Below are 12,349 nucleotides of genomic sequence, written 5' to 3' on the forward strand. Positions count from 1 at the left end.
ATCGAACTCTCTGGCGAGTCCGGTCGCCTACCATCTGATGCGTCCGGTCGACATTTCGCCGTTCTGGAACCTCTCTGGACTGGATCGGACGCCACTTCCTGGTGCATCCGGTCGTCCACAGCTGCTGCGTCCGGTCCTCACTGAGTTGTTGCTACGACGATGAATAGTGAAGTCTGTGCGTCTGGTCACTGCCTCCCTCAGCGTCTAGTCGCTGCTGCTGACGCTTGTTGTTGCCGAGCAATAGATTGGACGCGTCCGATCCTTATAAGGGCCGTGTTCGGTCATCTCTGCCGAGCTTGTTTCTTCGTGATCTTGCATCCGGCTTGGTTCCTATCTTCGTGCTTGGACTTTGCTTGATTTCTTGGGTCTTCTATTGTGCTTCTAGGGTCTTGCTTGAGGTGTTGATCATCGGATCACCACGTCGCCTTTATCCAAGTCACGTTTGCAACCTATTAGACTACAAAACTAACACTCGCAAACACATTAGTCCAATTTAGTCTTGTTGATCATCAATCACCAAAATCCAAAGTAAATGGGCCAAGGGTCCATTTTCCTTGCACAACCAAAGCGTTATTTGTGATCAGTAAAAGTTTGGTGGGTTTGGGACTATTGAAACAAAACATTTTTGTGAAATTTAATCTTTAATTCAAGCATTTTTTTTGTAGGACGATTCTATTGCTTTTTCCGGTTGGTGTATATGCCAATGGCGTATCTTTATGGGAAGAAATTTGTTGGGCCCATTACTCCGACTATATTGGCATTAAGGGAGGAGCTCTACAACATCACATATGACAATATTAATTGGAAAGAGGCTCGTCATTCTTGTTCCAAGGTTTGTTGCAATCTAAACTAACACTTCTAGAGCTCAGCATGCAACCCTTGTCCAAATACGCATGCATGATCTCAGCTGATTAATAAGGTTCACCGAAATATAACACTGTTTGCATATTGTCTTAGTTAAAATCTATAGTCATTGCTGACAGTTATGTACATTGTATACTCGGATGTATATCGATCAGTCACCATCTATGATCGAGACAAGTATATGCTGATATTCTGTACAAATTTGTGCATCTATTTCCTTTTGATTATAAGTGTAAGCACGTTTTAAAATAAATATTTTAATCATCTTAACCAATATAGGCACCTGGACAACTTATATATATTTGCATCAGAAGGAGTACTAAATACACTTAGATTAGACATATATTAGATAACTTTGGACAAGTCAAAATTATGAATAACCTCTGGAAGGGAATTAACGAGTATGGCTGATCTGTCATGCTGGTGGTGATGCTGCTATTGTCAAAGACTCACATGTGGCTGTAGCATGTATCGCCAGAGAGCTTGTAACACCTCGCGTCCAAAATCTATTTATATGGTCCAGCTCCGCACGTGGAACGGGTCCGCATATGCGTCTCTCTTACACTTTCGTTGTTGCCTCGTGTAAAAGGATTAGCCCGGAAATGCTACGCTTGGAGCGACAAAGATTTTAAATAGGCCTTTACCTTCCTAAACTTTCAAGATCGTACTAAACCCACCAACCATAACTACACACGTCACATGGGCCAACAACACAACTATTACAACCTTCTAATGGGCTAGGGTGTTACAGAGCTGGTTTACCAAATCTGTATAACATGGTCAATCTTCCTTTATCAATAAAAAGCTAGATCTTGAATCATTTTTATCTACTAAACCAAGCAAGCTACGCTAGATTTATTAACACATCATATTAATATGTATATATAGTATGACAAGAATATAACAAATTTTCCAATGCTTGACTCACTTCTCTTTTATTACAGGAAGACCTTCTCTATCCCCGCTCACCGGTGCAAAATATTATTTTGACTTGTCTCAACAAGTTTGTGGAGCCAATGTTAAATTGCTGGCCAATTAACAAACTAAGAGAGAGATCTTTGGGTAACCTCATGGAACATATCCATTATGAAGATGAAACTACTAAATATATTTGTATTTGTCCTGTTAACAAGGTATTACAGGACTATCTTTGTACTTTTCTAAAGTTGCATGCTCGATTATTCTATTGATAATTATAAAGAATAAATCCTAAAGTAAACCATGATTTAGTAAGCCCTTTTAGGGGGGTTCTTGTAATCCATTCAAGGTTTGCATCTTGCCGATTGTTGGTTGCTCGTACTCGCAGCATGCTAATGATTATACTTTCAATTGTCATGCTATTGGAGGTAAATGTTGATTGGTCACATATGGTGGTGTTTCCATGTGGTGTATTGGTGAAATTGTCCAATGGGTCATTGTGGAAATATTGTACTTAAGGCCAACATTGTTTTTCTTCTTTTATATGCCGATATTAAAGTCTAAATAGATTGGATTGACGCACTCGATACATTTTTTGTTAGGCACTGAATATGATTTGCTGCTGGGTAGAAAATCAAAATTCAAATGCATTCAAGCAACATGTTCAAAGGATTTATGATTACTTGTGGCTTGCAGAAGATGGCATGAAAGCAAAGGTACCACTTTTGACTGTCTTTTGAAATTAGTGGACTCGAATGCTTGTGTTAACCAATTTATGAGTGAGCTTTTGGTGAAGAAAATTTCCAAATGAAATATTAGCATTAACGCAAATTTGAGTCTCAAGTACTTAGTTTTTTAATAGATTGGCAGGAGCTCTATCTTTCAATTAACAAGAAATAGAATTGCCTCGATTTATGAGGGAAACCAATTGAAAAATCACACTGTCGCACAATTTATTAAAGGAAAACCAGTGAAAATGCTAAACACGACAACCCAGACGACTAACCCTAAGCAACCCACCTACACACACCAATGGAGCCTACCGCACGTCACATTGCCGAGCTTATCACAAGTTATAGCGAGAAGCAGTTTTGACTTCCCACATCGAACATCAGCCAAAGCCCCAGCACACCTCCACCTATTCACAACTTGCCCCGATATCCAAAGAAAGTGAACATAGGGTGTCATCATTGCCAAGTTTTGTTGCACCCTCACAACAAAAGTAGCTCTGGCTTCACCACTAATCCACCCTAGGAGAGCCAAAGACGCACCGCAAGCAAGCAGCGAACTCAAAAGAGCCTGACCTCACCAAAAACCTGAGGCCCACAAATAAGTAGCAAACATCCCACGCAGACCAGCATCAATCAAGGTAGTGTAGCATCTTCTAGGAGATGCCTTAAGGAACGATACGACGTTGAGCGCTGACATCACCTGCCTAGGGACCCTAGGTAGAGTTTCCTCTAAAGAAACCCATAGGATGAGTGGAGGCGCTTGATGATGCTTCCAAGGAAGGGAACGACACCCAAACATGTCACCATCGTTGACAAGATCCAAACATACAGCTATGTTAAGCCTCGGGTCCAATGGTTCCCGAATGAAGAAGACCCCCGACCGACCCCTTTAGGATCGATCAGGGGCTCGAGGGCTATGACCATCGAGCACGCTCATACGCACCTCTAGCAAAGAGACCCAGTTGAGCCTAACTCGACCACAACTGTCGCCTAGGGCTCGGGGGCTTCTCTGAGCCTTGGGCTCCCGATCTACAGCATGACCAAGCCTGGTCCTTGGCTCTGTCTGGCTAACGATGCCAGCCAAGGCCCAGGCACAAGAAGACATGCCCCAGGCTACCGATGCCTAGGGGCTCCCTAGCGTCGCTCCCTAGGCGTGCCCCTACCAACTGCTCCTCCGACTGGGTCATGACCAGGGCGTGACATAAGAAGACAAAGCTTCCCACAGCCTCCGGGGGCTTGGGGGCTTTCGGGACCGCACGTCAGCCCTTGGAGCCGACCTCCTTCACCAACAAGAAGACTCTAGAAGTTCTCACCTGGGGGAGGCTGGTTCAAGTTGACATCGTCTGACACGCAGAGTGTCAGAATAGAGCAGCCAGGCGATGCCCAGGCTTCTTCGGCTCCAAGACACCTAGATGGTCCACGACGCACCGCTGCAAAGCCCCTCCTAGACTCCGACGTACGTAGACCATAGACTAGAACCCCCAAACCACCTTGTACCCGACCTATCTCATTATATAAGGGATAAGGTCGGACCTAGAGGGGGGAGGATCCTGATTCGATCACCAGACACTCCATTCCATTCCATCTACCTCCGCTCTACTCCAAGAGCAAGGCAACCCAGAGAGGGGGCACCGAGAGCCCCTCCTCCACCACATCCTATCATCTCCTTCCTCTCTGACGATGGGGAGACTCCCATCGGTGGCGAGGCAACCTTAGGATTAGCATCGAGCTAACCCCCTACCAAACATTCTTCCTTTACACTTTGTTGTAACCCCTAGATTTTGGATGCTCTTGAGTATAAGGATCATCAGCTGCTCTGAATTGGCCCGAACTAGGATAAACCGTTGCGTCTTCTCTGCGTGATTCTTGTGTTCCTAAGTCCACCCGAGCCACCGGAGGCCCCGTACTCTGACACCGACTCGAACAACATGCTTGCTGCGGTTTTGACCCCACGACAATCATCAACTCTGTCTAACACCAGACAAGACTTTCGCCCAACATTCACTTTGGAGTACTGAGTTGGAATCGACCAAAATCCTCTTTTGACTCTGCTTGTTTTGCATGTAACAAGTATAGCTAGGGTCACATGATAGCCTATATTTTATTCATGTTTATGTAGCAATCAAACATTAAATTCAATGCTTAAATGACACTATGTTTGTGTAACACCCTATAGTCCAAACAACTTAGATCCACTCTGCATGGTGAGTGAACCACACACTCCCACCAAACTACTTGTTCTCAACTCATGTAAAAGGGTTAACACGGGATGCTGGTATGGACTCTAGAAGCCTTATATGTTGGTTTAACTCACCCTCATCAAGCAAGGTTGGACCAACCCCCTCCCCCTCTCACAATCTCACATCAACACACAACATGGGCCAACATCGGCAAATTCAAATATGTTCAGATCGATGTCACCGTTTGAGAACTCACCACTTATAATTTGTAATGAAGTCATTTAGCTTCATCAAAAATGTGGGCATGGAATTAGTTTCTACATTCTCTTTAAGCTAGATGTGTTACATGTTGCAAGCATCGAAAGAGATGATCTTATTTTTAGAGTGAGTCCTAGGAGCTCGTTTTTGTGTGTTTAATTTTTTTTTTCAAAGTGACAATAGCTTATGCTGTCAATGGCATTGATCAATAGTATAACCTATTTCTAACAACAAGAAATATCTTTGTTACTGGAGTATAAGATTTCTTTCGAATGAAACATGAGTCATTTGAGATGCTATTTTAGACATTGATTTATGTTATTCCATCAAAAATAGGTTTACGATGGCTGCCAAAGTTGGGAGACAATACTAACAGTTCATGCCTTTTGCTCAACTGATCTCATCGATGAGTTTGGTCCGACTATAGAAAAAGCACATGAATATATAAAAAGATCACAGGTTTGTTGCTTCTAATATTTTATTATTGAAAAATTTTCATTATAAATTACCAAACCATTTTTTCTTTGATTGAAGGTTCTTAAAGATCAACCAAATTACCAAAGTTATTATCGCCAAAGGTCGAAAGGTTCATGGACTTTTTCAACTGTAGACAATGGTTGGAATTCACCGGATGTGACTGCAGAAGCTATTAAGGTTATTAGAATAACTCTCTAAATTTGAAATGGTAGAATTGATCTTGCAATGGTGTTTTTGCCTTTTGTGGCCTCTAAAATTTCCTATGTCATTTCCTTCAGGTGTTATTGTTGTTGTCAAAGATTTCTCCTAATCTTGTTGGCAATCCAATAGAAGAACAAAAGTTGTATGATGCCATCGATTGCATCCTTTATTCCATGGTATTGCCATCAGAACTATATTGTGTAACATTACCATCATTAACTAGCGATTATTTTCATATTCGTGAAAACTATGCAATTGTGTAGAATCGAAAGTATGACCGTATTGTTTGATAAGGTAAGTGATAGCTGGTAGTTCATTTACACACATATATCTAGCACTTGTATACAAAACAAATCATCACCAAGCAAAGTTATTTGTCCAACAAATCCAATCACTTTTAAACTTTTCTTGAAATAGGAATATTTAACATGCACCTTGCAATGCCTCAATTACTTTTTGTACTAAATTATTTAACAAACACACAAATACACAATTACACACACACACACACACAAACACACACACACACACACACACACACACACACACACACACACACACACACACACACACACACACACACACACACATCCAAGGATACTAGGACCAAACACAAGTTGTGAATTAGGTGACATGGAAATTGTGTAATTGCTGAAGTTATTATAAATGACCATACGTATTCAAGTATGTTCCATACTAAACAGAGAACTTTATCTCTTTTCTAGTGCAAAGGTCATCTATCTGACAACATCTCTTTTTTGTTCTTTTGTTAATTGAGTGTTGAAGAATAAAGGTGGAACTTTTTCTTCATTTGAATGTCAAAGGACAACACCTTGGTTAGAGGTATGTGTATCCTGATTTTATTATATTTTGAGTATCCTATGTTATTATGTTTGCACAAATGTCCCATATGAGTGTGTTTTGTCTTCAATACATCCATGCGCTATAACAGGCACCAAGCCCAAGTGATAGATGGATTATTTTTATACCACTCCTCCCAAAAAATAACGTATTATAGATGCACTTATGCTAACCCATATTTTGTTTGGAAACTTAGGTTCTCAATCCTTCTGAGAATTTTGTGAATATTGTCATCGATTATCCGTAAGAGATCCAAAAAAACTCACAAATGCTTACTTAAACTCAATTATCACCCTTTTATATTTTCACTTAATGAAACTGTTTTTGGGATGCCAATTGGTAGATATGTTGAATGTACATCATCCGTGCTTGAAGCTTTTATACTATTCAAAGAGCTATATCCTTTGTATCGTACCCAAGAGATTGATAAATGCATAACCAGTGCCGCCATGTTTATTGAGAACAAACAAAGGAAGGATGGTTCATGGTAAGTAAGATTATAAAATCATTGTATATGACTTTCAACCTATATGACTTACAACTAGTTGTCATATTTTGGTAGGTATGGTACGTGGGGTATATGTTTCACTTATGGAACCTTGTTTGCTGTAAAAGGATTAGTGGCTGCTGGAAGAACATATGATACTAGTTCTTCCATCAGGAAAGCTTGCAAGTTTCTGTTGTCAAAGCAACAAACTACAGGTGGATGGGGGGAAAGCTATCTTTCTAGTGAAACTGGGGTAAATTTTCTCTCCTTGTCTACCAAAGATGTATTGCTTTCTCCTTTTCAAATTTAAAAAAATGATGCAAATTCATCTTCTCTATACATGGAATTGGTGTGACAGATCTATAATTCCACTTTTAAGTGTCAAGAGTATTGGTATGAATTTGTTATCTACAACCGCCAAGCCGGCAAGCTCTCACACATCTTTGGGTAGGCACTACACACATGTTGTTGATTAGCACCCAGCGCTCCTCCATCTTAAGATATATACTAGTTGCAGGCCTCTATGGTAGCAATAGATATAGTGAAACCATAATATGGGAGCATGTTAAGTGTTAGGTGTAATTCCACCTTCACCAGCCAGCGCAACCACAATGGTACGATGCTGACAACTCAATGGTGAATTCTTTCCTGGCCATCACTTGGGGGCTAGGATATATGGGTAGGGATGGGGAGTTTTTCTTTAGTTATGAGGAGGATGCACATGTACACACCACCACACTTACACACCCATTAGCACATCTCATATAACCTTATTATGATAAATCATTGGATGCACTCACACATGTGGAATCCATGTGTATCAATAGTTGAATCTTAATGAATAGATTCTCACCCTCACACATGCCGCCAGCATCATACAAAGAGGTGATTCATAGGATAGGGTGCATAGGAATCGATGGATGGATTCAACCATTTGTGAAAAGGGTTGCACTGATTGATGCTGATTAGCTCGCTTGCACCATCTATAATAGAATATGATTGGATTGTCCGATCCACACCCTACCACCGCATAGGATCCATGTGCCGAGTCACACGTCAAGGCCCACTAGCTGCATTGGGTGTGTAGGACAGAATGTGAGGTATGGTTGTGGTGACAATGAGATGGACACACACTGTTAGAGAAGTTAATGTATTGAGTTGATGTGATCATATTTGATTGTAACAACTAGATAGAGTTTGATGTAGATTGTACTGCTTGTACCTCAAGTTGCAAATCAAACTCCATATATTAATCTTTAATATGGAAGAAATAATGGTTATACAATTCATTACGTCTTTCATGAGTAAACCATTGAAAGGCATGATGACCCCATTATGCTCAAATATAAAAGGTAAGAAAGTTAGCTATAGTGTGAAATAGAACTTCAATGTACAATCTAGCCAGATTGTATTTTTTTAGGGAAACAGGAGGGGGGTGAACCCCTACTGTGCTTTTATTAAAGTTGAAAAAGTTTCATACAACGAGGTTCAAGATACAAAGAAGGAAACAAAGAAAATTTGCAAAATTACACATAAGCTTCTAGCCATTGAGTAAACAAAGGTACTAAGTTGTGCTTTGCTCTAAGTATAACTTGAGCAAATTCTCTTTGAAAGACTGCCTAGCCAGATTGTATTGCAAAATGGAACTACAAAATGGCAAGTTTTCTACAAATCATATGAATAAGTTTTAGGACCTCCAATGTGCCATTTACCCCACTATTTTTCTTTATTTTACTACAATGGCAAGCTTTCTAGGAATTGATGCATTGATGAAACTGGCTTTATGGGACTTCTGATGATCCATAGTTTACTGGTGCTTTCTTGTCCTAAATTGTACAGAATTATATTGATGGAGGTACTCATGTAGTGAACACTGCTTGGGCAATGCTAGCATTGATATATGCAGGGCAGGTTTGTAAATATTGTCCCTTGCTTGGAAGGCATATTGATATATTGTTTCAATAAACTATTTTCATAACTACATATTAGTATTAGTTTATGAAAAATGCAATATATATGATGAGGATTCTTATATATTTGACATCTGTCTAGGTTGAGCGAGATCCCATACCACTATACAGTGCGGCAAGAGAACTAATTAACATGCAACTAGACACAGGAGACTTTCCCCAACAGGTAGGATTCTTGTTTGAGGTAAAATTGAGCAATAGTCTTATGTACGAATTTGGTACATTTGAGGTAAAATATATAATATTGTAAAAACCTAGAAAGCATGTATATAAAAATTTGGGGACCAAAAACTAAACACAAATGATAGTCATATCCAACGGACTAGCAAATTACTACCATAGTCATAAATATTTGGCACTTTGACCAAAATCCAATCAAAGTTTTGAAAGTTTGGTCATCAACAGCTTTTAAAATGTTTCTGTCCTCTAGCTCATGCTCTTCTTCTCTTTTAGCTGCCCTAGGTGTTGTATAGCGGTTGTACAGTTGTTTTCTTTTTCCTCCCTCCTCTCTCTCTCTCTCTCTCTCTCTCTCTCTCTCTCTCTCTCTCTCTCTCTCTCTTGTAAGTATCCCTGAACTCTGTTTCCTTTTTAATTCGAAGTTTTAAATGCCATGAGGAACTCCCGCACGGTCCTTTTGTGTCAAAAAACAGCTTTTAAAATGTTCAGTTTGATAACATAAAAATCATATGTATATATCTGACCTGAGAGTAGTTTTGTAATCTTATACATTTATTGATATTCGTAGAACTATGAATTCTAACAAAAAGTAGTGGTCAAAGTTGCACCAAAGGACCATAAATGGTTAACGGTGCTAAGTATTTTTAATGGGAGGTAGTTTATACATCTATGATTAGAGGACTACAAATAGTAGTATTCCTTTACTGGGGTTAAACAGTAAATATTTGCTCAATTCTTATGACGTTGTTGATTTAAAGTTGTTTATGTTGTATAGGAACATGTTGGATGCTTTAACTCCTCCTTTTACCTCAACTACGCCAACTACCGCAACTTATTCCCCATTTGGGCTCTGGGAGAATTTCGCCACCGACTTGTTGCCAACAGAAATTGATACAAAACAATGCACATAATAATTATTCCATTGTAGTGCACATGTCATTGAGGGTGTTTTTGTAACTTGTAAGTATAGTTTTCTTGAAAGAACATATAGTTCGTTTTTGCTGTGAAAGTAGCAAACCACTTCACTCTATTGTGACCATGGATCAATGTTTGTTGTTTGAGGAATTAGTGGCTTATACATTGCATATAGATGCCATACCAAACACTTTGTATCAACAAATACTCGTATGGGAAATTTTTTTTGGTTTTTGTCACTAATGGGACTGCCTGCTGCTGCAAACTATGTGGACGACACAACAAATTTTGTTCGCGTGTAGCACCCGGTTTTAAGAACAAAACCAGATACGCACCATATGTGAGCCCAGGAAGTCAAATCTCACATATAGCTACAAATAAGGGTAATATCAATAGACAATGCTTAAATACATAGCGTATTAGTATAAAGATTATAACCCTAGAGTATAGACAGCGGAAAGACAACTTCGATCTTCAGGCGAAGACTCCAAATTCACAGGGACAACTGACTGGTTGATCACAAGCCTAATTCCTCCAAACTAGCAATCTGGTACCCATCCGGGATTTTTATCCAAATAATTGAAAAATAAAGCAAGCGTAAGTACATGTCGTACTCAACAAATATATCATGGGGTTCATGAGGCTCAAAAGACTGATACTGGTTAACTACGATTAGCTTTTAATAAATCATCTTTTAGCAATTGGGTGGCAATAAGTTTATCCACAAGCCTATATAAACACATGATCAGGTAAATATGAATAATGAATAGCATAAATAGTAATCATTAGTGAGCATCTTTATCATCAGTGTCATCAGTGTTCATCATCTATTCCGTAAGAGTTCCAAGGCCGCTCGTGACCGTGAGCACGGCTGATATACCGGTTTTACACTACAGATGTTGTACACTTTCACTGTGACTCGTGATTTACCCTTTTGCTCGAGGTGATCAGCCTCTTGACCCACTACCAAGGTAGGTCGGCAGGGTTCACTATGAAGCCTTTCAAAGGTTCGTCTAACAAGTTAGGGCCATTAGATTCACTCGGCAAACAGATGTAGGAACCCCCTGTCGAATAGAACAATTCCATCATGGCTATACACATAAGAGTAGAGGTTGTCCTATACCTGATTGGTCAAGACATTCTTACGCTAACAAAGGTAACATCTAACAAGCTAGAAAAGGTCTTCATACTGAGCTAAAGCTAGACCCATATAGCCCTCACAGTTGTACTAGGAAGCTCACTTATAGATAAGTCCTTAGGGAGAGGAATCTAGGGCACCTTAAAAATAGCCCAATGCTCTAGCCCCCTTGATTCCATGTTGCTAAAAAGCATCTTTTAATGTTTATTGCATATTTCATTAGTCAACTTACAAGATCATGGTTGTAGTTGAGCACTAGCAAAGCTACCCAATGCAATAACCCAAAGGCGTCAAGGTACAAGCACAAAGTACTAGGAAATCCTTAGTGGCAGTTAGGTTAGACACATGCAGTATGAATTAAATGATTAAAGGTGTATAGGTCAACAACGAAGATCCCATGCTATACTTGCCTTAAACTTAGATCCTTCTTCAAGTCCAAAACTTCAAAGATCTGCTTCTTGATTCACCACGTATAACTCACCGAATGGACATGATCATAAAGCACCACACAAGCATCCATGCAATCATACATGAAGCAAATAATAGATCTAAATTAGAATAGTACACCAATCATAGAAAAATAAGTAAAACAGTTTGAAACACGATTCTACGCATCGCTACGAACACATAGTCACGAGAGGCACGCTAATCGGAGCTACAATTCGAAAGAAATGGCTTCTGAAAGATCTACTCATAAGAGAAAATATAAAACTATAAGCTTCCTATGTTTTAACTATATAAAAGCATGTACAAATTGAATTAAGTTAAATTTAGATTTGAATTACAAATCTAAAGTAAAACAAATCATATTTTATTTATAAAATCCAGTTGCATAATTATTATTAAAATTAGAGTTTAAACCATGAAATTCTAGAAATAGTGACATGATAAACATTGTTACTAACACGTAGATCTCGTTGTAATGAATCTAGCACAACTTGAACAGGTCAAATCAAAGCTAAAACATAGAATATATGAATTAAATAAGATTTTGTTTATTAAAATAATAGATTAAATCTAACCTAAAATTTTCAAAGATGAAACATATCTAACTGTGGTATAAACATGTAGACAACATAAATACAAACCAAACGCAAGTTGAACGGGTCAAAACAAAGCTAAAACGAAGAAGTTATGGCCTAAAGAAGATAGTGGCAAAACTGTAAATAAGT

At 39.1% G+C, this 12,349-nt stretch overlaps 1 protein-coding gene across 1 annotated transcript; it reads left to right on the forward strand.

Moving 5' to 3' along the window:
* Positions 1 to 652: 652 nt before the first annotated feature.
* LOC136521210 (achilleol B synthase-like) lies at positions 653 to 10,272 on the forward strand. Its single transcript, XM_066514920.1, has 13 exons — positions 653 to 832; positions 1,809 to 1,997; positions 2,385 to 2,498; positions 5,288 to 5,410; positions 5,486 to 5,605; positions 5,707 to 5,805; positions 6,416 to 6,472; positions 6,687 to 6,733; positions 6,834 to 6,977; positions 7,053 to 7,230; positions 8,817 to 8,888; positions 9,030 to 9,113; positions 9,900 to 10,272. Exons 1-13 carry the CDS (start codon positions 698 to 700, stop codon positions 10,014 to 10,016), a joined length of 1,479 nt encoding a protein of 492 aa, XP_066371017.1. The 5' UTR covers positions 653 to 697; the 3' UTR covers positions 10,017 to 10,272.
* Positions 10,273 to 12,349: the final 2,077 nt, after the last annotated feature.

The sequence above is a fragment of the Miscanthus floridulus genome, chromosome 18, assembly GCF_019320115.1.
Source record: "Miscanthus floridulus cultivar M001 chromosome 18, ASM1932011v1, whole genome shotgun sequence".
NCBI lineage: Eukaryota > Viridiplantae > Streptophyta > Magnoliopsida > Poales > Poaceae > Miscanthus > Miscanthus floridulus.

Bases quoted from the DNA above. Each gene is read 5' to 3' on its own strand.
- LOC136521210 (XM_066514920.1), top strand. From the start codon at position 698: ATGCCAATGGCGTATCTTTATGGGAAGAAATTTGTTGGGCCCATTACT. The intron at 6,734-6,833 runs GTAAGAGATCCA...GCCAATTGGTAG, and splicing joins AATATTGTCATCGATTATCC to ATATGTTGAATGTACATCAT. The intron at 9,114-9,899 runs GTAGGATTCTTG...TATGTTGTATAG, and splicing joins CAGGAGACTTTCCCCAACAG to GAACATGTTGGATGCTTTAA.